The sequence below is a fragment of the Salvelinus namaycush genome, chromosome 10 (assembly GCF_016432855.1).
Source record: "Salvelinus namaycush isolate Seneca chromosome 10, SaNama_1.0, whole genome shotgun sequence".
In the NCBI taxonomy this organism is placed as follows: domain Eukaryota; kingdom Metazoa; phylum Chordata; class Actinopteri; order Salmoniformes; family Salmonidae; genus Salvelinus; species Salvelinus namaycush.
In genome coordinates this window covers 36,647,193-36,674,523 of record NC_052316.1, presented here as the reverse complement: position 1 = coordinate 36,674,523, position 27,331 = coordinate 36,647,193, and the positions used below count along the sequence as shown (strand labels likewise).

The 27,331-nt window shown below is 42.8% G+C and overlaps 1 protein-coding gene across 1 annotated transcript; it reads right to left on the bottom strand.

Annotated features, from left to right (window-relative positions):
* Positions 1-396: 396 nt before the first annotated feature.
* On the bottom strand, positions 397-11,309 carry LOC120054326 (calcium-activated chloride channel regulator 1-like). The gene is made up of 14 exons (XM_039001738.1): positions 11,160-11,309; positions 10,775-10,912; positions 9,753-9,903; positions 9,549-9,654; positions 7,903-8,062; positions 7,536-7,760; positions 7,133-7,357; positions 6,741-6,912; positions 6,527-6,633; positions 6,221-6,436; positions 5,754-6,024; positions 5,487-5,651; positions 4,845-5,078; positions 397-809 (listed from the first exon to the last, which is right to left on the bottom strand). Exons 1-14 carry the CDS (start codon positions 11,307-11,309, stop codon positions 397-399), a joined length of 2,733 nt encoding a protein of 910 aa, XP_038857666.1.
* Between the last annotated feature and the right edge of the window lie 16,022 nt (positions 11,310-27,331).

Below are 27,331 nucleotides of genomic sequence, written 5' to 3'. Positions count from 1 at the left end.
TAGGATTGTGGTCCACGGTAACCTGACCCGAGGAGGTCAGTCATGACATAATACACATTAATGTCAATCAATTTTAGGATAAATCTTACATATTGTACCTTAACAGAACATGTTCTTCATTGTAAACACATAATGGTTAATACACAAACACAAAGCTTTAAAAGAGATCTTAAGAGAATCAGTCTAATCAATCTATTATAGCACAATCAATTTAATTTGGTTAGCTATGATCTCATTCTAACCTTTCAGCTATTTAAAAAACAAAGAATGGTAGATAAGATCATTTATTTCCCTCTACTTCATATGTTTTTTTAGTGTTAATCAAAAACACAGGAAGGTTTGCTATGATTCAGTGCAATGAGCTGCAGCTACATTTACTCATCATCATCATTTGTTTTAAGCATGATTAACTCTCCTTGATTTAATTGAACACATTGTCACACTAGCAATCAGACAAGCCACCATGGTTACTGTGGTGACTGATATGACTATAGCAGTAATGTTCACTCCACTGCCTGATGTATCAGGCCCCCCAGGAGCATCAGTTGGAGAAGGAACAGGAGCTTTGGGAACAATCTTGGTCACTTGAATAATGTTGGATGTTTCAGATTTCAGGAAAGATTTGTCTTCTGCTTTTGCTGCAAAGAACAGAGTGGTGCCATTTTTGATGACTGAGAAGAGAGTGAAAGAGACCTTCTCTGGGGAGCCTGCCTTCTTTGGTGAGAGGTTGTATGTGACAAGATGAGCGGTACTGAAGTTCGATCTGAGTAGGTCCGAATCTTCACTAAAACGGATCTCATAGGCCGTTGCTGAAAAATAGAAATGGCAAGTAAATAAATGTAAATACAGTGGGGCAAAAAAGTATTTAGTCAGCCACCAATTGTGCAAGTTCTCCCACTTAAAAAGATGAGAGAGGCCTGTAATTTTCATCATAGGTACACTTCAACTATGACAGACAAAATGAGGAAAAAAATCCAGAAAATCACATTGTAGGATTTTTAATGAATTTATTTGCAAATTATGGTGGAAAATAAGTATTTGGTCACCTACAAACAAGCAAGATTTCTGGCTCTCACAGACCTGTAACTTCTTCTTTAAGAGGCTCCTCTGTGCTCCACTCGTTACCTGTATTAATGGCACCTGCTTGAACTTGTTATCAGTATAAAAGACACCTGTCCACAACCTCAAACAGTCACACTCCAAACTCCACTATGGCCAAGACCAAAGAGCTGTCAAAGGACACCAGAAACAAAATTGTAGACCTGCACCAGGCTGGGAAGACTGAATCTGCAATAGGTAAGCAGCTTGGTTTGAAGAAATCAACTGTGGGAGCAATTATTAGGAAATGGAAGACATACAAGATCACTGATAATCTCCCTCGATCTGGGGCTCCATGCAAGATCTCACCCCTTGGGGTCAAAATGATCACAAGAACGGTGAGCAAAAATCCCAGAACCACACGGGGGGACCTAGTGAATGACCTGCAGAGAGCTGGGACCAAAGTAACAAAGCCTACCATCAGTAACACACTACGCCGCCAGTGACTCAAATCCTGCAGTGCCAGACGTGTCCCCCTGCTTAAGCCAGTACATGTCCAGGCCCATCTGAAGTTTGCTAGAGAGCATTTGGATGATCCAGAAGAAGATTGGGAGAATGTCATATGGTCAGATGAAACCAAAATAGAACTTTTTGGTAAAAACTCAACTCGTCGTGTTTGGAGGACAAAGAATGCTGAGTTGCATCCAAAGAACACCATACCTACTGTGAAGCATGGGGTTGGAAACATCATGCTTGGGGCTGTTTTCTGCAAAGGGACCAGGACGACTGATCCGTGTAAAGGAAAGAATGAATGGGGCCATGTATCGTGAGGGCATTGAAGATGAAACGTGGCTGGGTCTTTCAGCATGACAATGATCTCAAACACACCGCCCGGGCAATGAAGGAGTGGCTTCGTAAGAAGCATTTCAAGGTCCTGGAGTGGCCTAGCCAGTCTCCAGATCTCAACCCCATAGAAAATCTTTGGAGGGAGTTGAAAGTCCGTGTTGCCCAGCAACAGCCCCAAAACATCACTGCTCTAGAGGAGATCTGCATGGAGGAATGTGCCAAAATACCAGCAACAGTGTGTGAAAACCTTGTGAAGACTTACAGAAAACGTTTGACCTCTGTCATTGCCAACAAAGGGTATATAACAAAGTATTGAGATAAACTTTTGTTATTGACCAAATACTTATTTTCCACCATAATTTGCAAATAAATTCATAAAAAATGCTACATTGTGATTTTCTGGATTTGTGTACCTATGATGAAAATTACAGGCCTCTCTCTTCTTTTTAAGTGGGAGAACTTGCACAATTGGTGGCTGACTAAATACTTTTTTGCCCCACTGTATACACCAAGTGTCACGTTCCTGACCTGTTTTCCTTTTTTCTTGTATTTATTTAGTTGGTCAGGGCGTGAGTTGGGTGGGTTGGTCTATGTGTGTTTTTCTATGTTGGGGTTTTTGTGTTCGGCCTGGTATGATTCTCAGTCAGAGGCAGCTGTAGATCGTTTGTCCCTGATTGAGAATCATACTAAGGCAGCCGGGGTTTCACGTGTGTTTTGTGGGTGGTTGTATCGCGTGTCTGCATTCGTGCCACACGGGACTGTTTGTCGATTGTTTTCATGGTGTTCTTTTGTTTCGTGTTCAGTTTCGATATAATAAATAATCATGGACACTAATCACTCCGCATATTGGTCTGATCCTTCTCGCCTCTCCTCCTCGTCCGAGGAGGAGGATTACGACGATCGTTACAGAACCACCCACCAATCTAGGATCAAGCGGAGTGCAAACGGGCAGCGACAGCAGTGAGAAAAAACCCAGGACTCCTGGACTTGGGAGGAGATCCTGGACGGCAAAGGACCCTGGGCTCAGCCAGGGGAATATCGCCGTCCCAAGGCGGAGCTGGAAGCAGCGAAGGCAGAGAGGCGCTGGTATGAGGAGGCAGCGCGGCGACGCGGTTGGGAGCCCGAGAGTCAGACCCAAAAATTTCTTGGGGGAGGGCACACGAGGAGTGTGGCAAAGCCGGGTAGGATACCTGAGCCAACTCCCCGTGCTTACCGTGGAGTGAGAGGGCGTCGTACTGGTCAGACACTGTGTTATGAGGTAAAGCGCACGGTGTCCCCAGTACGCGTGCTTAGCCCAGTGCGGGCTATTCCACCTCGCCGCACTGGTAGGGCTAAGTTGGGCATCGAGCCGGATGTCATGAAGCCGGCCCAACGCATCTGGCCTCCAGTGCGTCTCCTCGGGCCGGCATACATGGCACCAGCCTTACGAATGGTGTCCCCGGTTCGCCAGCATAGCCCAGTGCGGGCTATTCCACCTCGCCGCACTGGCAGGGCTACGGGGCACCATTCAACCTGGTAAGGTTGGGCAGGCTCGGTGCTCAAGAGCACGTGTCCTCCTTCACGGTCCGGTATACCCGGTGCCACCTCCAAGTACCAGTCCACCGGTGGCAGCCCCCCGCACCAGGCTGTCTCTCCGGGTTCTCTCTCCAGCTGCTCCCACCTGTCCAGCGCTGTCAGAGCTTTCCTCCTCTCCAGCGCAGCCAGTGCCTATACCACGCACCAGGTCTACAGTGCGTCTCAGCCGGCCAGAGTCTGCCGTCTGCCCAGCGGCGCCTGAACTGCCTGCCTGCTCAGCGCTGTTTGAGCTGCCTGCCTTCCCAGCGCTGTCCGTCTGTTATGAGCCGTCCAGCCAGGACCAGCCAGAGCCGTCCAGCCAGGACCAGCCAGAGCCGTCCAGCCAGAACCAGCCAGAGCCGTCCAGCCAGGACCAGCCAGAGCCGTCCAGCCAGGACCAGCCAGAGCCGTCCAGCCAGGACCAGCCAGAGCCGTCCAGCCAGGATCCGCCAGAGCCAGCCAGCCAGGATCCGCCAGAGCCAGCCAGCCAGGATCCGCCAGAGCCAGCCAGCCAGCCAGGATCCGCCAGAGCCAGCCAGCCAGGATCCGCCCCTCAGTCCGGTGCTGCCCCTCAGTCCGGTGCTGCCCCTCAGTCCGGTGCTGCCTTTTGGTAGAGTGGGTTTGACATGGAGGGTGGCCATTGGGAGGAGACCACGGAAGCGGGGTTTGACTATGGTGGGTTGGGGACCACGACCAGCGCCAGAGCCGCCACCGTGGACAGACGCCCACCCAGACCCTCCCCTAGAGTTTATGCGGGTGCGCCCGGAGTTCGCACCTTAAGGGGGGGGTTATGTCACGTTCCTGACCTGTTTTCCTTTTTTCTTGTATTTATTTAGTTGGTCAGGGCGTGAGTTGGGTGGGTTGGTCTATGTGTGTTTTTCTATGTTGGGGTTTTTGTGTTCGGCCTGGTATGATTCTCAGTCAGAGGCAGCTGTAGATCGTTTGTCCCTGATTGAGAATCATACTAAGGCAGCCGGGGTTTCACGTGTGTTTTGTGGGTGGTTGTATCGCGTGTCTGCATTCGTGCCACACGGGACTGTTTGTCGATTGTTTTCATGGTGTTCTTTTGTTTCGTGTTCAGTTTCGATATAATAAATAATCATGGACACTAATCACTCCGCATATTGGTCTGATCCTTCTCGCCTCTCCTCCTCGTCCGAGGAGGAGGATTACGACGATCGTTACACCAAGACAGCACACTGATTATCTGATTGTTAGCATTTTGACCCCTGTCATATGAAATTTAACGATTGGTGAAATACTGTACATGTCAGTGTTGCAGTGTTATTTTTTTTCATATTTTGTGAATATTAGGCCCACATTACAGATTTTAATCTAAGCAAAAAAAAATGGAAATATATCCACAACTTGCTGTTGAGATGCTCATTATTTATACATTTTTGTACCTGTGCCTTGGTCCATGTCTTCCCCAGGTGCAGTCCAGGTGAGCAGCACTTTGTCTGCCTCTATCTCTGCATTCAGGTCTGTGATTTTGTTAGGGGGGAAATTTGGAGGGGGGACACCAGGTGGGAGACTGACTGAGAAGCTCTCTCCTATGGCTGTCCTGCTGAAGCTGCCCACATCAGCCTGCAGGTCATCCTCACTGACTGGGGGCTTTGGGGGATTCATCACTACTTGCCCTAGGAAGACAAAGTCATCAAACATATGAATGCATACATATTCTTACAATCCCAACTCCCAAATCATACCCTTGATCATTATAAGGCTAGTTGTTGAGAATAGGTATGGGTACTGATCCATCAAATTAAATATGTTTTGGTATATACATAATATGGTATCATCATTTTTATTAATTTAACCTTTATTTAACTAGGCAAGTCAGTTAAGAACAAATTCTTATTTACAATGACGGCCTAAGAACAGTGGGTTAACTGCCTTGTTCAGGAGCAGAACAACAGATTTTTACCTTGTCAGCTCAGGGATTCAATCTAGCAACCTTTCGGTTACTGGCCCAACACTCCAACCACAAGGCTACCTGCCGCCAGTTCATGAATTAAAAACACAGTTTCAGATGGAATGTACTGTACCATTAACCACATATCCAGGTATGTAAAGTGCTCCACTGTGTCTCCTGAGGGAGAATCTGGCCATGCCATCATTGTTATGTACTTTCACTTTCAAGCTGTATTTTCCTGTTGTTAGTTTAGTGAAGTAACTGGAATAGATGCCATCATTTCTGAAAGCATCAGCACCTGGAAAAATAGGATTTCAACTTAAAACTTAAATAAATAATCGTTTTTGTAACACCTACTCCATTTTGGTTCTAAATCATATGTATTGTGGCTCTACATCACCTGCTCCATTATCTTGCAGTTTCAGCTCATGCTTGACTCCCTTATCAGACGTTAGTGTGGCCATCACATCTGCCAGAATCACTGGAACACCTTTCTGGTTGACCTCTGCATACACCAACATGGGTTTGCTGCCGTTGCTGGACAGTTGGCTCATGTGGGTTTTGACCATGACTGGTGATATAGCTTCGCTGACAGCATGACTTGTCACAGTCATTGACATAGATTGGGCGGTTGACTGTTTATTTAGTAGACTGTATTTCCACTTTCCAGTCTACAATTGTAAATAATATCATCACCATTCAATCTAGTTAAATTGTAGTAATGCATAATATGGTCCACATTGAACAATTGAAATGGCTAAATTAGTAACTTGTAGTAATGGGAAAAATAATACACACAACTATAATATATATAAATATAACTTTTGAATCTAGCTGAACACATAAAATAAACACAACCAGACAGACCTCAGCAGTTCCTTCAATATCGAGCGTTAAAGTCTTAGCAGGAGCATCATGTTGGAAATGTGATGTGTCATAGGTCCGTGTAAAGGGGCTTAAAACAAGGATGTCAGGTGAACTTCTTTCATAGATAACTAAAAAGCTTGTCTTGTTTCCAATTGTCCTGTCAATGGATACAGATCCATTAAACCAACCAATCATATTCAATCCAGTGCTCTCAAGCTGTTGGAAAAAATGACAGATTATGTTCAAATATCTGAAAACACTTATAGTATATTATGTTTCTCATAATTCCCTGCATCTTCATCTCACCTGGATTGTCTGCTTGGTCAGATTTCCATCAGATGTTGTGTGTGAAGCAAAAATATCCACAAGATCATTGGAATCCACACCATCAGCAGCATTGTGATATTTACCACCTACAGCAGGAAGGATGATATTTAGGTAAAACATTTTAACAAGTAAGAAGGAATTTCAGATATAATTTAGAATGCATACTTATGAAAGATACTGCTCTCTGTGTTACCTGATATGTCTGACAATTCTTTTACTCCTATGTTTGCATTTGGCCCAAGAGTTATTGTGTGCACAGTTGCACCACTTTCTTTAACACGTTTTTGACAGTTGATACTTGATTCCCCATCAGTTAATAATATGATTTCATCTCCTCTTGCACCATCTCCATCTCCTCCAAGTACCTAATATAAGCATAATTGATTTATTGAAATGATATATTAATGTAATTTGAATGGGTTTCTTTCTAAATGTACTATATATGTGTATTCATGTGTCAAACGTTTTTGTCCAGATTGTTGCAGCACTATGTACCAGTATTATTTTAAGTGATCATTTAAAGCAATTTGCAATGTATTATATGAATGGTGCCAAATAAATATAGATTATGGGTATTGTATTTACCTCCAGACCTTTCTCAACACCTGCACAAATGTCTGTGCCTCCACCAGCTGATAGTGGCAGACTGCGTACAAGCTTATCTCTCGATGCTTTACCATCAATCAAAGTCAATGGTTCACGAATTGTAGCCGTAGCTGTAAATTGTACAATGCCAACATAAGCTTGGTCTTCAACAATCTTCTGTATGAAGAGTGTTGCCGCTTGTCTCAGGTTCAACATTCTAGAACCCTTTATAGGAAAAGAAAATATTAGCAAGCAGCAGTACAGTTAGACAAAAGCACAGACACACACACACGTGCCTGGGCACAAACACCAATAATACCAGGAATTTGTGATACCGTTGTCAGATTTTGAATTGTTTTTATAAAATATGGTTTGATTTGAAAATCAGTCCATAAAAACTTACTGCAGACATGCTTCCTGAAACATCAAGGACAAGACAGACAACCCTTTGCCGTCGCTGCCCCACAGTGAATGTGGGTAGTATACTTGGTGGTGTTGGCACAACTGCCACACCGGCATCTACAGAAAGTGAGGTGATAACTTCCTCTACACCTCTGTTACCACACAGTCTGTTCTGGATGTTTGGAGCCTCAGTGTTGTGAGTTTCTTTTGTACAGAACTCTTTTACCTGTGCACACAAAACAAATGTTTCTGTCATTAGTTTAAACGTATCTTCATTACAGTTAAAAATGGTAAGTTGAGCATTACAACTACATAACACATTGGGTAGATATCAAGGTAGTTGAAAGGCTGTGTAGACTTATACTCACAGCACTAAGGCCTTGATTGTACATGATTGATGCAGAGGTTGTCTGTTGCGTGTCAGGATAGAATACACAGTCTTCGGTGTATAACCCAGTAACAGGGTCAGTGGTGCAGTCCTTTTGGTCACGTTTGTGGATGTACTTTCCTGTAATGTTTATGGTACATCTGAAAAATGTGAAATGAACATTAACAATAAATTGAATGTACAGTTAGGGTTGACTCCAAGTCTCAATAATTTAAGAAAAATAACTATTTAGTTGTTGGTAGATGCATGTCATAGTGGAAACTGAATGAAATGCTCATAAATAGACAATGGGCTATAAAAATAAAGACAGTGACTAATCAATGTCTTCAGAAAGTATTCATTCCCCTTGACTTATTGCACATTTTGTTGTGTTACAGCCTGAATTCAAAATGGATTCCGTTGATTTGATGAAGTGAACACGTTTTTAGAAATGTTTGCACATTTATTGAAAATGACATACAGAAATATCTAATTTACATAAGTATTCACACCCCTGAGTCAATACATGTTAGAATCACCTTCGACAAGGATTACAGATGTGAGTCTCTAAGAGATTTGCACACCTGGATTGTACAATATTTGCACATTATTATTTTTTAAATTCTTCAAGCTCTGTCAAGTTGCATGTTGATCATTGCTAGACAGCCATTTTCATGTCTTGCCATAGATTTTCAAACCTATTTAAGTCAAAAATGTAACTTGGGCTCTCAGGAACATTCAATGTTGTCTTGGTAAGCAACTCCAGTGTATATTTGACCTTTTGTTTTAGGTTATTATCCTGCTGAAAGGTGAATTTATCTCCCAGTGTCTGTTGGAAAGACGACTGAAGCAGGTTTTCTACTAGGATTTTGCCTGTGATTAGCTCTATTCCGTTTCATTGTATCCTAAAAAAAACTCCATTGCCGATGACAAGCAAATCCATAACATGATGCAGCCACCACCATGCTTGAAAATATGAATAGTTGTACTCAGTGATTTGTTGTGTATGATTTGCCCCAATCATAACACTTTGTATTCAGGACATAAAGTTAATTTCTTTACCATATTTTTTATTTACTGGGTAAAACGCCAACGTTTCGGCATCACTGTACCTTCTTCAGGCCAACAGTTTACTTGCTGTTAGTCAGCACATCTACTAACTTTTTTTGGTGTGCGCCATGCTTTTCACTGGACATAGCAGACAATGAAAATGGGCAGGTACAGTTTAACTGGGACCTTTGCCATGTTCCGCAAACAATACGGAATCTATTGAAAATGTGTTTGAGTTAAATGTTTTTTTCAAAGGCAACTTTTTAAACTCCTTGTTTTAGGGACAAATTATGACACTTAAAGGTGAATTCCACGCCTTTTCAACCCATATTCATTATCTCCAGCACCATACAAGTTTCTACATATAAATAGAGCATTTATGTTTGTGCTGAAAAAGATGAGGTCCTAAAAAAGTGCAATTTGATGATGCCTTCAAAAGTAAAACCAGTTATTTTCCTGCTCCCCGCATCACAGTGTATCTCGTAGTCTTTGAAATTAAATGTTTTTTTCACTACAGAATGTAGAAATGCGCCATGTTGGAATTCCCCTTTAACGGATACAATATGAAAATGGAATTGTATAAATGATAAAGATTACCTTGTTGCCTCGATTATGGAACCTGACAGGTAGAATGGTTTTTCTTCATTATATTCATCAAAAACTCCCCATCTTAGATGTGCCCATTCATGGACAAAAACCTTACCTGGAAGTGAGTTTTAGAAGGAAAATTCAACAAATAGGATTTCTGTATTGGGTCTTGCACAGTAACAGGAGATAGAGTTTACGGCAGGTGACTCTAACCTCTGGGTCCATAGTATTTAGAGACATCATCCTTCAGCATGAAGTCAGGAGTCAAATGAATGTACCGGCCCTCAGATCCACATTCACCATACTGCAGAGTGTAAGGCTGATCTCCATGTAATTTATTTGGCTCATCAATTATTATATTGGCCTATAACAGAGACAATGCAAATTATTAACAAAATAACGAGTTTTACCATAATACTTCAAAGTGTTTGTAATTACTAGAAAAAGCTTATACTTTAGAATTTTGTAAAGATAATACCATGCCGATTTACATTCTGACTACCCGGTCTAGTTATATATTGATGTTTTTGGACAAATGCCCATTTTTGTCAAATTTTCCCCTTAACTAAAACAGTTTATTGTATGTCTTCCTTGTTGTATTTTAACAATTACGGTTGAGGTTACTATTACAGTTGCCTGGATATAGCCTTTAGCCGTGGTATATTGGCCATATACCACAAACCCCCAAAGTGCCTTATTGCTATTATATACTAGTTACCAACGTAATTAGAGCAGTAAAAATACATGTTATGTCATACCCATGGTATAGGGTCTAATATACCATAGCTGTCAGCCAATCAGCATTCAGGGCTCGAACCACCCAGTTTATAACTGGAAATCTACACTACATGGTCAAAAGTATGTGGACGAACTGACTTATTGAAAAGATAGCATCCTATGACGGTGCCACACTGAAAGTCACTGAGCTCTTCAGTAGGGACATTCTACTGCCAATGTTTGTCTATGGAGATTGCATTTCTGTGTGCTCGATTTTATACACCTGTCAGCAACGGGTGTGGCTGAAAGACCTGAATCCACTAATTTGAATGGGTGTCCACATACTATTGTAGGGTGTGGTGTATCTTCCTATGAATTAATGATTTAAATAATTGTAATGATGAGGAATCAAAAGCTAATAGAATGTCAATCAGGATTGTTCTCTGTCATTGGTGGATGACTTCAACTGAGCACAAAGGACTCCAACATCATGTGCATGTTTTAGATTCTCTCAGTACCTTATCGTAGACCTCCGTCTTTGCTCTGGAGTAATTTCCTTTATTCCAATTAGGTGGCACTAATATTGCGACTTCCTTGAAATATAAATGTTTCTTTGTTGCATCGAGTAGATTTCTGGAGGCTTCTTTAATCATTTCCTGAAGTAACAAATGAAATAGAATAAAAAAAAAGCTTTGGTGTCTAATTGAATGTTTTGGTTTACTTTCATTATTAGTTAAACAATCACAGCATGCCTGTCCTATGGTTAGATACAGCGTTTGAATTTCAACATCAAAAACAGCAATATCCTACATTCAACATCACTCTCAATAACATTCAAAATATCCTAAAATATATATTACCTGTTGAGTGGGGAAATAATGTTTTTTGTCATTAATTTATTACCTGGATTTGTGTGATGAGCACTGGGTCCTCAGGCACCTTAGGGTTAATAGCAATCAGAATGTCAGTGTATCCATTTCCAGTCAGCTTGATCCCAAATGTAGATCCTGACAGGTAAATCAGCAGCAACACAACAGCTACTTTAGAGGCCATGGTGACTCAGTGATGTTTGGGAAGGATCTGTGATCTGCCAGATATAGTAGCAGAGATAGCAGAGGGTGGAAATAAACAGAGAATTGCCCATAATTCTGTAAATCAGATGTCATTGAGACAGATGCCCTTATCACATGCCCTTATCACATGCCCAGTGTTATTGAGAAGCCACAAGTGCTGATTCACCAAGAACTGTATTTCAGGGAAGGGTGGTAGTGTTACGGAAGAAAACAATAAATATATATACACACACTACCGTTCAAAAGTTTGTGGTCACTTAGAAATGTCCTTGTTTTTGAAAGAAAAGCACATTTATTGTCCATTAAAATAACATCAACTTGATCAGAAATACAGTGTAGACATTGTCAATGTTGTAAATGACTATTGTAGCTGGAAACGGCTGATATTTTATGGAATATCTACATAGGCGTACAGAGGCCCATTATCAGCAACCATCACTCCTGTGTTCCAATGGCACGTTGTGTTAGCTAATCTAAGTTTATCATTTTAACAGGCTAATTGATCATTAGAAAACCCTTTTGTAATTATGTTAGCACAGCTGACAACTGTTGTTCTGATTAAAGAAGCAATAAAACTGGCCTTCTTTAGACTAGTTGAGTATCTGCAGCATCAGCATTTGTGGGTTCAATTACAGGCTCAAAATGGCCAGAAGCAAAGATCTTTCTTCTGAAACTCGTCAGTCTATTCTTGTTCTGAGAAATGAAGGCTATTCCATGTGAGAAATTACCAAGAAACTGAAGATCTCGTACAAAGCTGTGTACTACTCCCTTCACAGAACAGCACAAACTGGCTCTAACCAGAATAGAAAGAGGAGTGGGAGGCCCTGGTGCACAACTGAGCAAGAGGACAAGTACATTAGAGTGTCTAGTTTGAGAAACAGACGCCTCACAAGTCCTCAACTGGCAGCTTCATTAAATAGTACCTGCAAAACACCAGTCTCAACGTCAACAGTGAAGAGGCAATTCCGGGATGCTGGCCTTCTAGGCAGAGTTGCGAAGAAAAAGCCGTATCCTAGACTGGCCAATAAAAATAAAAGATTAAGATGGGCAAAAGAACATAGACACTGGAAATTAATTGGACAGATGCATTTAAGTTTGAGGTGTTCGGATCACAAAGAAAACATTCGTGAGACACAGAAAAAATGTTAAGATGCTGGAGGAGTGCTTGACGCCATCTTGAGGCAATGTGATTGTCTGGGGGTGCTTTGGTGGTGGTAAAGTGGAAGATTTGTAGAGGGTAAAAGGGATATTGAAGAAGGAAGGCTTTGGTGGTGGTAAAGTGGAAGATTTGTAGAGGGTTAAAGGGATATTGAAGAAGGAAGGCTATCACTCCATTTTGCACCGCCACCCCATACCCTGTGGACGGCGCACACCTGGCACTCATCATTACGCACACCTGGTAATCATTATGATTCACACCTGAACTCCATTACCTTCATAATTTCCTCCCCTTTATATGTCACTCTCCCATGTTCACTCACCAGTTGGTATTGTTCTTGTGTATCGGCGTTCTGCCTATGTTAGTATCGTGTTCTTAGTTTTGTTGTTTTATTAAAACGTTTCACCTGCACTTGCTTCCGACTCACCGCCCCATCATTACAGAATCCAAGTTTCTTTATAGTCATAGAATATACTATATTTGTATGGGAAACCTGAGACAGTGATAGTGACAGTAGTCCTTTTAAAACCATGATACTTGTAAGTCACAAAGAAGTATGAAATTGCATTCTGTTATGCATGTTCACAACACTGCTCTGTATTGGTATCTGACCTCTGTTCCATCATGATTCTATGATTATAGACACATTTTCATTGTTTATCTCTGAGCACAGAAGCAGGGATGGTGCATATCACATCAAGTTGATGAGGCAGTTTTAAAGGGAAAATCTGGGATTCGAAAAACAACAAGCGGTCAACCAGCTGCTTGTTTTGGTAAACAGCTGACGGATGGGACTAGAGAAATTTGATCAAATCTCAAATTCATAGACAAAGCTCTGAATAACCATGTTTTGAAGCTAAAGTGTTTTATATTTTTAACAAACAATAAAGTTGAACAAAGCTCATAACTGATAAGTTATATTATTCAAGAATTAATGGATATAAATGGTCATTCATTGAAAAGTTAAAAAATGTATGTATCAATCTGGGGCTGCCCCTTTAAAACCTGCTGTTTTCTGTGTAATGGTACCCACAACTTTCAGCTTGAACTCTACCAGGAAGTCCACTAGACTAACATTGTTACATGTTTATTGCTCCAGTAAATGTACTTATCTTTTATTATTCTGACATGATCCATCAGCAAGGAATTTCCCTTTCACTGTAATGATCATTATGTCATTCTTGATGAGACTGTGAGATTGTTGCTGATGACTGGGATGAATGCAGGATCAGATTTTCAGGAAAATAACAAGACACCCTCTTTTTGACTGATAACGGATATAAGGCCATGTACGTCATAGGCCTATCTGGCTTATATGATTATGATGGTCATAATGCTTCTTGACAGTGTCATAAAGTGTATTTTCTTAGTGCAAGTAAAGTGCAACATGATGGTCATAATGCTTCTTGACAGTGTCATAATGTGTATTTTTCTTAGTCCAGGTAAGGGTGTGTTCGTAAATTCAATCTGGAGTGACAGAGTGTGCTCAGAGTGTGCTCAGGGCGTTCATAAAATCAGAGCATTGTCAGATTGTCCATTCCTGTATTCAGAGCGTTTTGCTCTCAGTGCGTTCAGAGCGCACACTGGACGCTCTGGCCAAGGAGTAGGGTTGATCCGAGTGTTCTGACTTCACAACGGAAGTCAAGCACTCAAGCTAACTGGCTAACGTTAGATAGCTTGCAAGCTACTTCCAGACACAAATGAAAGAACATCTCACTCTGAGCATTTTACTCCCCCTAGCAGAGCTGGTTAGGCTGTTTTCATGGTATCTAGAGAATTGGTGACTATAACTGTGCTGCTGGCAACAATCTAATTACGCTTTTTTTGCCGATGTTTACTGACACTGGCCATATTCAACTGGTGTTGAGCGTTTATAAATTCATCAGTTATTCTGCACTCTGGCACACTCAGACAAGAGTGCTCTAAAATTGGAGTAGATAGCCAGAGTGAATTTACGAACGCATCCTAAAGTGACCCAGAATTTTGTAGTTATTCTTTTTAACCTATAATTAACTAGGCAAGTCAGTTAAGGACAAATTCTTATTTACAATTACGGCCTAGCCCGGCCAAACTCTAACCCGGACGACGCTGGGCCAATTGTGCACCGCCCTATGGGACTCCCAATCACGGCCAGTTGTGATACAACCTGGAATTGAACCAGGGTCTATAGTGACGCCTCTAGCACTGAGATGCAGTGCCTTAGACCGCTGCTCCACTCGGGAGCCTTCTAGCCTACTTATGGTCATAATGCTTCTTGACAGTGTCATAAAGTGCATTTTCTTGCTCCAAGTAAAGTGACACAAGATGGTCATAATGCTTCATGACAGCGTCATAAAGTGTATCTTCTGCAAATTATTTAAAATATGATGAAAAAAACATGACTATGAAGAATTCCTTACAAAAAAAAGATTTAAGAAACAAACCATCAAATGAAAGGAAACTTCTTGGCAGGGTACACAATTATTTGAATCGATGTGGGTTTTGGCACTTATGTAGGTGTCATGACCAGCCATAAAATAACACAATATAACACAATAACGCAATATAACACAACATGTGTAAATGTATGTGTCATGACAGTGGTATGACTACTTGATACTGGGTGTCAAGTAAAATGCTACCGAAATATGTATCAATCTCAATATAATCTCAATGAATTGTCCATCAAATTCAATGTATAGTATACATATGGTTTTGAAAACAAGCAGGGAAATAAATGAATATTGTATTTTATTTATTGTAGATTAAAATGTTTATTTACCTCAAAACCTTTCTCAACACCTGCACAAATGTTTGTGCCTCCACTACCTGATGATGGCAGATGTGATACAAGCCGATCTCTGGCTGCTTTATCTTCGATCAAAGTCAATGGATGGAGAATTGTAGCAGATGTGCGAACTGTCACAATGCCAACATAAGCTTGTTCATCAATGATCTTCTATATGAAGTGTAATGCCGCTTGTTGCTGCCTCAATATTCTATCAAAATTCATTTTAGGATAAAATAATATAAGAAATGAATCCACATACATTGAAAACACACACACCAAATTAACCATTTGCAACCAATGTTGCCCAGCGTATTACTGCAAGGTGACCTCATGTTAAACCATCAATACCTGCTAAGATCATCCGCACGGTCAGTGGCGTGTATTCATGAATGCCAAAGGAAGCCAAACTCTCCTCCCCCCAACTCTCCTCCCCCCTAAATGTATCTCACCGGAGAAAGCATCCGAGTGAGCGAAACAGCACCCCTCTGTCTCAGTATGTGAACTGTAGGCCATCTATCTGATGCTGTCTGGTCAAATAGAGTATAACATTGTTGCCGCCCATGGCATTGAATGCAAGGGAAGCCAGTGAGCATTTGGCTTCCATTGACAAAATGTTTTAATATAAAATAGCCAATCAGCGTTAAACAAAACTGAGTGAGCTCAACTGTGAATGTCCCGGCGCGCCAGAAAAAAAGTGAATTGTGGAACTTGAATTGAAAGAACTTGAATTGTTGCATCTCAATGTCCTCCGATGGCTAGCTAACTAGCTAAAATAGTCCCATTACTAAATTAGCCATGGATGGAGATAGGGATTTGGCTGTGGTTTTACTTAATTTTCCGCACTGAACAATGATTATAATGGCAATTCTGATCTAACCATAAATTCATACATTATGCCCCTGGCCTAAGTTCAATATGTAGCTAGATGTAGTAGGCTAATGTTAACTAGATGGCCTGGCGTATCATTACCATGAATGGAAGTTAGGCTAGCGAGCGAGCCTTTTAGCCCGGTAGCCTAGGACAACAAAAACTATATAACAGAGTCATGAAAGAGAGGAGGATGGCATAAGCGTTTTCTGGGTCAGTCAACATGTTTTTCCTACTTGCACACGCATACACACACACATAAATCAGTACCATGGACATCCATATCATATTTAGCGTATGTTGATTAGACTATATTGTTTTTGGTATCTTAGTTGTCACTGTATTAGACTAAGCATACGTGATTTGATGATGTTGAAATATTGAAGTGTAAATGGTGCTGGAATAGGGAAGGCAGCGCCTGTCTCCACTAAGTCTTGCTTTCTCCCAGAAATCTCCAAGACATTTTCTCCCTCTACAGGGTGTTATCATCAGTATAAATAAAACCTGGTTATTGAGAAGACCGTACAGCTGAAATAACGTCATTTCACTTTCAAGACAGCAACAATTTTTGGGCAATTTCTCATACAGGTTATATAAATAGAAAACTCAAGTTGCTGTACTCATGCATTTTTCATTTTCAATTTAAGTAATCCGGTAATGACAACATGTCTAATCAAGTATGGCTATCTATTATCAAGATGGGAAAAGAAAATATAAATTTACTGTCCACATCTAAAATGTGAAACTAAATACATTGTAGTCTTGGTTTTGAACTTACCCCCATATTCCCTGAAACATCAAGGACAAGACACACCAGTCTGCTGTCGCCGCTCCACTTTGGGACCACTCTGCTGTCGCCGCTCCACTTTGGGACCACTCTGCTGTCGCCGCTCCACTTTGGGACCACTCTGCTGTCGCCGCTCCACTTTGGGACCACTCTGCTGTCGCCGCTCCACTTTGGGACCACTCTGCTGTCGCCGCTCCACTTTGGGACCACTCTGCTGTCGCCGCTCCACTTTGGGACCACTCTGCTGTCGCCGCTCCACTTTGGGACCACTCTGCTGTCGCCGCTCCACTTTGGGTGGTGTAACGGGTGGTTTTAGAGACGGGACTGAGACATTGGCATCCTCAGAATCATGGAGTATAACCTCTACACTTCTGTTATCACACATTCTGTTCTGCATGTTGGAGCAAGCTTGTTGTGAGTGTCCTTTGTACAGAACTCGTTTACCTGTGGGGTACACAACACAGTTACTTGTTTCTTGCATAACAAAAGTCATTTTAATAACAGTTACAATAATTAGGTATTTTTTGCAACAAATCGTGTCTTCAGTGAGCTGGGGTAGGAGGAAGGCTGTGAAGAGATTATACTCACAGAATCAAGTCCTTGATTATACATGATGGATGCAGGGGTTGCCTGGTTCTTCTCAGGAATGAATACACAGTCTTTGGTGTATAACCCAGTCACGTGGTCAGTGGTGCAGTCCTTTGAGATGTCGCTTTTGTTGATTAACTATCCAATAATGTTTGTGGTACATCTGAAAAATGTACAACTTTAAATTACTTAATGAGTATGAGGTGATTTTGCAGTGAGGAGGAGCTTTGACATTTTTTCACCAAGAACAATAATAGGTAAGGTCCATTGTATCAGGTCAGATAGCGCGATGGCCGTCTGCACTGAGTAAGGTCAAACATTTCATAAAAAAACCTTCACAAATAAGCATCAATAAACTATATTATTAACAGTATCTATCATTAAAACCATAAATAGGGCCTCCTGGGTTGCGCAGCGGTCTAAGTCACTGCATCGCAGTGCTAGAGACGTCGTTACAGATCTGGGTTCGATCCCGGGCCGTGACCGGGAGACCCATGAGGCCGTGCACAATTGGCCCAGTGTCGTCCGGGTTAGGGGAGGGTTTGCCGGCTGGCATGTCCTGGTCCCATCATGCTCTAGCGACTCCTTGTAGCTGTATGGTGTTTCCTCAGACACATTGATGTGGCTGGCTTCCGGGTTCAGCGAGCAGTGTGTCAAGAAGCAGTGCGGCTTGGCGGGGTTGTGTTTTGGAGGACGCATGACTCTCAACCTTCGCCTCTCCCGAGTCCGTACGGGAGTTGCAGCGATGGGACAAGACTGTAACTACCAACTGGATATCACGAAAAAGTAGTAAAAATAACCAGAAATATATAATGATAATTAAATAAATGATACAACATATATAAAGCATTTAACCTTTATAAGCATTACAACTTAATGTATTAGAACCATTGTATAAGTATTTGTAATGGCTTATTATTGAAAGTTAGCGTAAAATATAATCAACTCCCATGGGTTACATGAAGAAAACATCCATGCCAATATTCACAAAGAGTTTCAGACTAGGAGTGATGATCTAGGATCAGTTTTGCCTTTGAGATCTGTTACAGTCCCCAATAAGAAACCAAAAACCATTGCTCAATAGAAAACTGACAACCAGAATGAAACAGGTGGGGTTTTAAAATGGGTTTTGAAAGGCAACGATGGGGTGACTACTGAATGCTGGCCAATCAAACTCGAGTAGGGTCTTAAACACCATAGACGCCCACTAGATTTGCCTGATATCAGACAAACTAAAGGAAAAGAAAACCCACACCAACTTAGGTAAGGATGTGCAAATAAATGTGGAGCAAACCAAACAGTAAGCATGTGCAAATAAATGTGGAGCAAACCAAACAGGGGAGACAAAAGATAAAGGTTTTGTTTAACAACTTAAAGAGGGTAAACTAAACATCGGTCTAGCTCTTCCAACATCTCTCATGCCACCTGGAGAACTGGGCCAGCCACTCTTAAATATCACCTGTGCAAGCATTAGTGATAATAATGACTTACTAACGAGGCGACAGGTGCAACACATCCTGACCAACGAGGATGATTCCAATCAGGGAAAGCCGCACCCAAATAGAACCCACCTCGAAAACGAAATCGAGCAAAAACCCCAAAGCCTATAACAGATCATAATGAATAACATTACTTGGACAGAGGGGAACTGGACCCATATCCACAAAGTGTTGATCTAGGATCTGTCCATATAATATTATTCATTATAAACTGGGTAGTTCAAGCCCTGAATGCTGATTGGCAGACAGCCATGGCATACAGTGCATTCGGAAAGTATTCAGACCCCTTCACTTTTCAACATTTTGTTACGTTACAGAATTACATTCTCACGCATGAATTTTGTCCACCCACACCAGACGTAATCAGGACACACAGGTTGAAATATCAACACAAACTCTGAACCAACAATATTCATTTGGGGACAGGTTGAAAAGCATTGAACATGTATGGCAATTTAGCTAGCTAGCTTGCTGTTGCTTGCTAATTTGTCCTGAGATATAAACATTGGGTTGTTATTTTACCTGAAATGCACAAGGTCCTCTTCTCCGACAATTCATCCACAGGTAAAAGAGTAAACGGAGTTCGTTTCTAGTAATCACTGTTGCAATGTTATTCTAAAATGGATTAAATTGTTTTCCCCTCATCAATCAACACACATTTACGTAAGTATTCAGACCCTTTACTCTGTACTTTGTTGAAGCACCTTTGGCAGCGATTACAGCCTTCAGTTTTTTTGGGTATGACACTACAAGCTTGGCAAACCTGTATTTGGGGAGTTTCTCCCATTCATCTCTGCAGATCCTCTCAAGCTCTATCAGGTTGGATGGGGAGTCTCTGCTCAGCTATTTTCAGGTCTCTCCAGAGATGTTCGATCGGGTTCAAGTATGGGCTCTGGCTGGGCCACTCAAGGACATTCAGAGACTTGTCCCGAAGCCACTCCTGCATTGTCTTGGCTGTGTGCTTAGGGTCGTTGTCCTGTTGGAAGTTGCACCTTTGTCCCTGTCTGAGGTCCTGAGTGCTATGGAGCAGGTTTTCATCAAGGCTCTCTCTGTCCTTTGCTCCGTTCATCTTTCCCTCGATCCTGACTAGTTTCCCAGTCCCTGCTGCTGAAAAACATCCCCACAGCATGATGCTGCCACCACCATGCTTCACCGTAAGGATGGTATTGGACAGGTGATAAGCGGTGCCTGGTTTCCTCCAGATGTGACACTTGGTATTCAGGCCAAAAAGTTCAATATTGGTTTCATCAGACCAGATAATCTTGTTTCTCATGGTTAAGCGTCCTTTAGCTGTCTTTTGCAAACTCCAAGGGGCCGTCGTGCCTTTTCCTGAGGAGTGGCTTCCGTCTGGCCGCTCTACCATAAAGGCCTGATTGGTGGACTGCTAAAGAGATGGTTGTCCTTCTGGAAGGTTCTCCCATCTCCACAGAGGAACTCTGGAGCCCTGTCAGACTGACCATCGGGTTCTTGCTCACCTCACCTCCCTGACCAAGGCCCTTCTCCCCCGATTTCTCAGTTTGGCTGGGCGGCCAGCTCTACGAAGAGTCTTGTTGGTTCCAAACTTCTTTAAGAATGATGGAGGCCACTGTGTTCTAAGGACCTTCAATGCTGCAAAACATTTTTGTTACCCTTTCCCAGATCTGTGCCTCGACACAATCCTGTCTCGGAGCTCTACGGATAATTAATTTGACCTCTTGGTTTGGTTTTTACTCTGACATGCACTGTCAACTGTGGGACCTTATATAGACAAGTGTGTGCCTTTCCAAATCATGTCCAATCAATTGAATTTACCCCAGGTGGACTCCAATAAAGTTGTAGAAACATCTCAAGGATGATCAATGGAAGCAGGATGCACCTGAGCTTAATTTCGAGTCTCATAGCAAAGGGTCTGAATACTTATGTAAATAAGGTATTGAACTTAGAATTTTTTACAAATAATGTGACTATGTTATTCTTTTTATTTTATTTTATTTCACCTTTATTTAACCAGGTAGGCAAGTTGAGAACAAGTTCTCATTTACAATTGCGACCTGGCCAAGATAAAGCAAAGCAGTTCGACACATACAACAACACAGAGTTACACATGGAGTAAAACAAACATACAGTCAATAATACAGTAGAAAAATAAGTCTATATACAATGTGAGCAAATGAGGTGAGATACGGGAGGTGAAGGCAAAAAAAAGGCTGTGGTGGCGAAGTAAATACAATATAGCAAGTAAAACACTGGAATGGTAGATTTGCAGTGGAAGAATGTGCAAAGTAGAGATAGAAATAATGGGGTGCAAAGGAACAAAATAAATAAATAAATACAGTAGGGAAAGAGTTAGTTGTTTGGGCTTAATTATAGATGGGCTATGTACAGGTGCGGTAATCTGTGAGCTGCTCTGACAGCTGGTGCTTAATTAAAGCTAGTGAGGGAGATAAGTGTTTCCAGTTTCAGAGATTTTTGTAGTTCGTTCCAGTCATTGGCAGCAGAGAACTGGAAAGAGAGGCGGCCAAAGGAAGAATTGGTTTTGGGGGTGACCAGTGAGATATACCTGCTGGAGCGCGTGCTACAGGTGGGTGCTGCTATGGTGACCAGCGAGCTGAGATAAGGGGGGACTTTACCTAGCAGGGTCTTGTAGATGACCTGGAGCCAGTGGGTTTGGCGACGAGTATGAAGCGAGGGCCAGCCAACGAGAGCGTACAGGTCGCAGTGGTGGGTAGTATATGGGGCTTTGGTGACAAAACGGATGGCACTGTGATAGACTGCATCCAATTTATTGAGTAGGGTATTGGAGGCTATTTTGTAAATTACATCACCGAAGTCGAGGATTGGTAGGATGGTCAGTTTTACAAGGGTATGCTTGGCAGCATGAGTGAAGGATGCTTTGTTGCGGATTCTGCACAATAAACAAACAGTCTTGAACACTGGAATCTCAAAGCAACAAAAAGCACACACTAAAACATGTGAAACGTGTCAACTTTTAAAAACTCAGTACTGCATTTAAAATGTATTGATTGGTTTGATAAACTAACCTACATGACCAAAATCATGGGCATTAATATGGAGTTGGTCCCCATTTTGCTGCTATAACAGCCTCCAATCTTCTGGGAAGGTTTTCCACTAGATGTTGTAACATTACTGCGGGGACTTGCTTCCATTCAACCACAAGAGCATAAGTGCAGGCAATTAGGCCTGGCTCGCAGTCGGCGTTGCAATTCATCCCAAAGGTGTTCGATGGGGTTGAGGACAGGGCTCTGTGCAGGCCAGTCAAGTTCTTCCACACCAATATAGACAAACCATTTCTGTATGGACCTCGCTTTGTGCACGGGGGCATTATCATGGCGAAACATGAAAGGTCCTTCCCCAAACTGTTGCCAGAATGTTGGAAGCACAGAATAATCAAAAATGTAATTGCATGCTGTAGCATTAAGATTTCCCTTCACTGGAACTAAGGGTGGCACGCCCTGACCTGCTTCACCTGTCCTTATGATTGTCTCCACCCCCCTCCAGGTGTCGCCCATCTTAGCCGTTATCCCCTGTGTATTTATACCTGTTTTCTCTGCTTGTCTGTTGCCATTTCGTCTTGTTTGTCAAGTCAACCAGCGTTTTGTTCTCAGCTCTCGCTTTTTCCAGTGTCTCCTTTTCTTGCCCTCCTGGTTTTGACCCTTGCCTGTCCTGACTCTGAGCCCGCCTGTCTGGCCACTCTGCCTGCCCCTGACCCTGAGCCTGCCTGTCGACCTATACCCTTGCCCCACCTCTGGATTACCGACCTCTGCCTGACCTGACCCTGAGCCTGCCTGCCATCTTGTACCTTTGCCCCACCACTCTGGATTATCAACACCTGCCTGCCTTGACCTGTCGTTTGCCTGCCCCTGTTGCTGTAATAAACTTTGTTACTTCAACACAGTCTGCACTTGGGTCTTACCTGAAACGTGGTAAAGGGGCCTAGCACAAACCATGAAAAACTGTCTCGGACCATTATTCCTCCTCCACCAAACTTTACAGTTGGCACTATGCATTGGGGAAGGCTGCATTCTCCTGGCATCCACCAAACCCAGATTCTCCGTCGGACTGCCAGATGGTGAAGCATGATTCATCCCTCCAAAAAACGCGTTTCCATTGCTCCAGAGTCCAATGGAACGAGCTTCACACCACTCCAGCCGACGCTTGGTATTGAGCATAGTGATCTTAGGCTTGTGTGCGGCTGCTAGGACATTGAAAGTCACTGAGCTCTTCAGTAAGGCCATTCTACTGCCAATGTTTGTCTATGGAGATTGCATGGCTGTGTGGTCGATTTTATACACCTGTCAGCAATGGGTGTGGCTGAAATAGACAAATCCACTAATTTAAACGCGTGTCCACATACTTTTGTATATATAGTGGGTATATCTAGCGATGCCACCTTTGCCTGTTTACGTCCCGTTCCTTTACACTGTCTGGGGTGTCCGACGACTTATGCCTCTCTTTCAGTCCAATATCAATTTTCAGCTGCATCTGAGGAGTCAGTGTGGTGAATTAGCAATAGTTATATGCATCAAAATCCTTCAGAAAATTGTAAGTTGCAGAACTATGTTACAGTCAGTCCATGTCTTCATGGGACTACTCGGCTTCAAAATATGCCATGTTCCACTCTCTATCTCTGTACCTTAATCTCAGCTGACTGACCAGCAGACAGTACACAGGTGTTGTGCGGACTGTTCTTACTGAGACATGACAAAGATAAAACATTAAATTAAGTTCATGCAGGATATTCACAGCACTATTTCATTTTAAAAAATCGTATTTTTTATTTATTTCACCTTTATTTAACCAAGGAGGCCAGTTGAGAACAAGTTCTCATTTACAACTGCAACCTGGCCAAGATAAAGTAAAGCAGTGCGACAAAAACAACACAGAGTTACACATGGGATAAACAAACGTACAGTCAATAACACAATAGAAAAATCAATGTACAGTATGTGCAAATGTAGTAAGATTAGGGCGTTAAGGCAATAAATAGGCCATAGTGGCGAAATAACTACAATTTAGCATTAACACTGGAGTGATAGATCTGCAGATGATGATGTGCAAGTAGAGATACTGGGGTGCAAAAGAGAGAAGAAAAAAAATAACAATATGGGGATGAGGCAGTTGGGTGGGCTATTTACAGATGGGCTGTGTACAGGTGCAGTGACTGGTAAGCTGCTCTGACAGCTGATGCTTAAAGTTAGTGAGGGAGATATAAGTCTCCAGCTTCAGTGATTTTTGCAATTCGTTACAGTCATTGACAGCAGAGAACTGGAAGGAATGGTCGGCCAAAGAGGTGTTGTCTTTGGGGATGACCAGTGAAATATGCCTGCTGGAGCGCGTGCTACGAGTGGGTGTTGCTATGGTGACCAGTGAGCTGAGGTAAGGTGGGGCTTTACCTAGCAAAGACTTATAGATGACCTGTAGCCAGTGGGTTTGGTGACAAATATGTAGCGAGGGCCAGCCAACGAGAGCATACAGGTCGCAGTGGTGGGTAGTGTATGGGGCTTTGGTGACAAAACAGATGGCACTGTGATAGACTACATCCAATTTGCCGAGTAGTGTTGGAGGCTATTTTGTAAATGACATCGCCGAAGTCAAGGATCGGTAGAATGGTCAGTTTTACGAGGTTGTTTGGCAGCATGAGTGGAGGAGGCTTTGTTTGCGAGATAGAAAGCCAATTCTAGATTTAATTTTGGATTGGAGATGCTTAATGTGAGTCTGGAAGGAGAGTTTACAGTCTAACCAGACACCTAGGTATTTGTAGTTGTCCACATATTCTAAGTCAGAACCGTCCAGAGTAGTGATGCTAGTCGGGCGGGTGGGTGCGGGCAGCAATCGGTTGAAGAGCATGCATTTAGTTTTACTACCATTTAAGTGCAGTTGGAGGCCATGGAAGGAGTGTTGTATGGCATTGAAACTCGTTTGAAGGTTAGTTAACACAGTGTCCAAAGAAGGCCCAGATGTATACAGAATGGTGTCGTGAGGAAAGCACTTTAAAGCACAACCAGTCATCCTCTACTGACGGGATGAGGTCAATATCCTTCCAGGATACCCGGGCCAGGTCGATTAGAAAGGCCTGCTCGCTGAAGTGTTTTAGGGAGCGTTTGACAGTGATGATGGGTAGTCGTTTGTCCGCGGACCCATTATGGACGCAGGCAATGAGGCATTGATCGCTGAGATCCTGGTTGAAGACAGCAGAGTTGTATTTAGAGGGCAAATGGGTCAGGATGTTATCTATGAGGGTGCCCATGTTTACGGATTTAGGGTTGTACCTGGTAGGTTCCTTGATAATTTGTGTGAGGTTGAGGGCATCTAGCTTAGATTGTAGGACAGCCGGGGTGTTAAGCATATCCCAGTTTAGGTCACCTAACAGTATGAACTCTGAAGATAGATGGGGGGCAATCAATTCACATATAGTGTCCAGGGCACAGCTGCGGGCTGAGGGGGGTCTATAACACACAGTGAGAGACTTATTTCCGGAAAGGTGGATTTTTAAAAGTAGAAGCTCGAACTGTTTGGGCACAGACCTGGATAGTATGACAGAACACTGCAGGCCATCTCTGCAGTAGATTGCAACTTTGCCCCCTTTGGCAGTTCTATCTTGACGGAAAATGTTGTAGTTGGGGATGGAAATTTCCACATTTTTGGTGACCTTCCTAAGCCAGGATTCAGACACGGCTAGGACATCAGGGTTGGTGAAGTGTGCTAAAGCAGTGAATAAGACAAACTTAGGGAGGAGGCTTCTGATGTTAACATGCATGAAACCGAGGCTTTTACGGTTACAGAAGTCAACAAATGAGAGCGCCTGGGTAATAGGGGTAGTACTGGAGGCTACAGGGCCTGGGTTAACCTCTACATCACCAGAGGAACAGAGGAGTAGGATAAGGGTATGGCTAAAGGCTATAAGAACTGGTCGTGCTTTAGGAACTGAGACTAAAAGGAGCATATTTCTGGGCGTATAGTTTCAGGGCATAATTTACAGACAAGTGGAGGTAAACCTAGGCATTGAGTGACGATGAGAGAGGTTGCATCTATGTAGGCACCAGTTAAGCCAGGTGAGATCTACGCATGTGTGGTGGTTGGGACAAAAGACCTATCTAAGGCATGTTGAGCGGGACTGGGGGCACTACAGTGAAATACAACAATGAGAACTAACCGAAACAGCAGTAGACAAGGCATATTGACATTAGAGAGAGGCATAAAGCAGTCACAGGTGTTGATCAGGAGAGCTAAGACAACCACAGGTAAATGGAGATGAATGGGCAGAGAGGGTCAGTTAGGTACACACAGGACCTGAGATTTGAGGCTGGGGCCGACAGATAAACACAATGAGATACGGTGTTAGTGAATAATCCAGTGGGCATCAGCTGTGTAGCCGAGTGATCATGGGGTCCAATGAGCAGCAATTGGTGAGCCATGGAGCCATTCGGTAGTCGCTACTACACTAGGCGAGCGGGAGACAGGCATTCAGAAAACTAGCGGGCCGGGGCTAGAAGATGGGTCTTCTACGACATCGCAACGGAAAAGCCTGTTGAAACCATATCGGACAATTATGTCGGCAGACCAGTCGGGATGGATCGGCGGGGCTCCGTGTCGACACTAATGGGTCCAGGCCAATTGGCAAAAGAGGTGTAGCCCAGGAATTAGCTGGTAATTCTTCGTCGGCTAGCCGAGAGATGGGCCGCTCAAGGCTAGCTCAAGGCTAACTGGTGCTTGCTTCGGTATAGAGGCATTAGCCAACAGTAGCCACTCGGTTGCAGCTAGCTAGCTGTGATGATCCGGTGTAATGGTCCAAAGCTTGTGGCAGGAATGATGTGGTAGAGAAAAGCAGTCCGATATGCTCTGGTTTGATATTGCGCTGTGCAGACTGGCAGATATTGACTGAGCTAAAGCTGGCTGGTGTCCGAGCTAAAGGTGAAGACCGCTAGCAGTGGCTAACAATGACTAATAGCTAGTTAGCTGGCTAGCGTCTGATGGAGGCTCCAGTTATAAAGTATAAAAATAGCGGATCCGTACCACATTGGGTGAGGCGGGTTGCAGGAAAGTATATTTCGTTCGTAGATGGAAAGTGAGATTAAAGTATATACGAAAAAAACTATTTAGACTATTTACTATTTACACGGGACAAGACAAACACACGTCCAACTGCTACTCCATCTTGGATCATGGGCCATATTTCATGTAACATATTTGAGAATACTACAGCCTACCTTGCTTGCTTAGTTGGACTCCCCCCCCCCCCCCCCCCAAAAAAAAACGTAATTTTGTCATAAACAAATACAAATTTGTCCTCGCTTTTCATGCGGCTTATATTTGTCCTCATCGCCCGCTATTA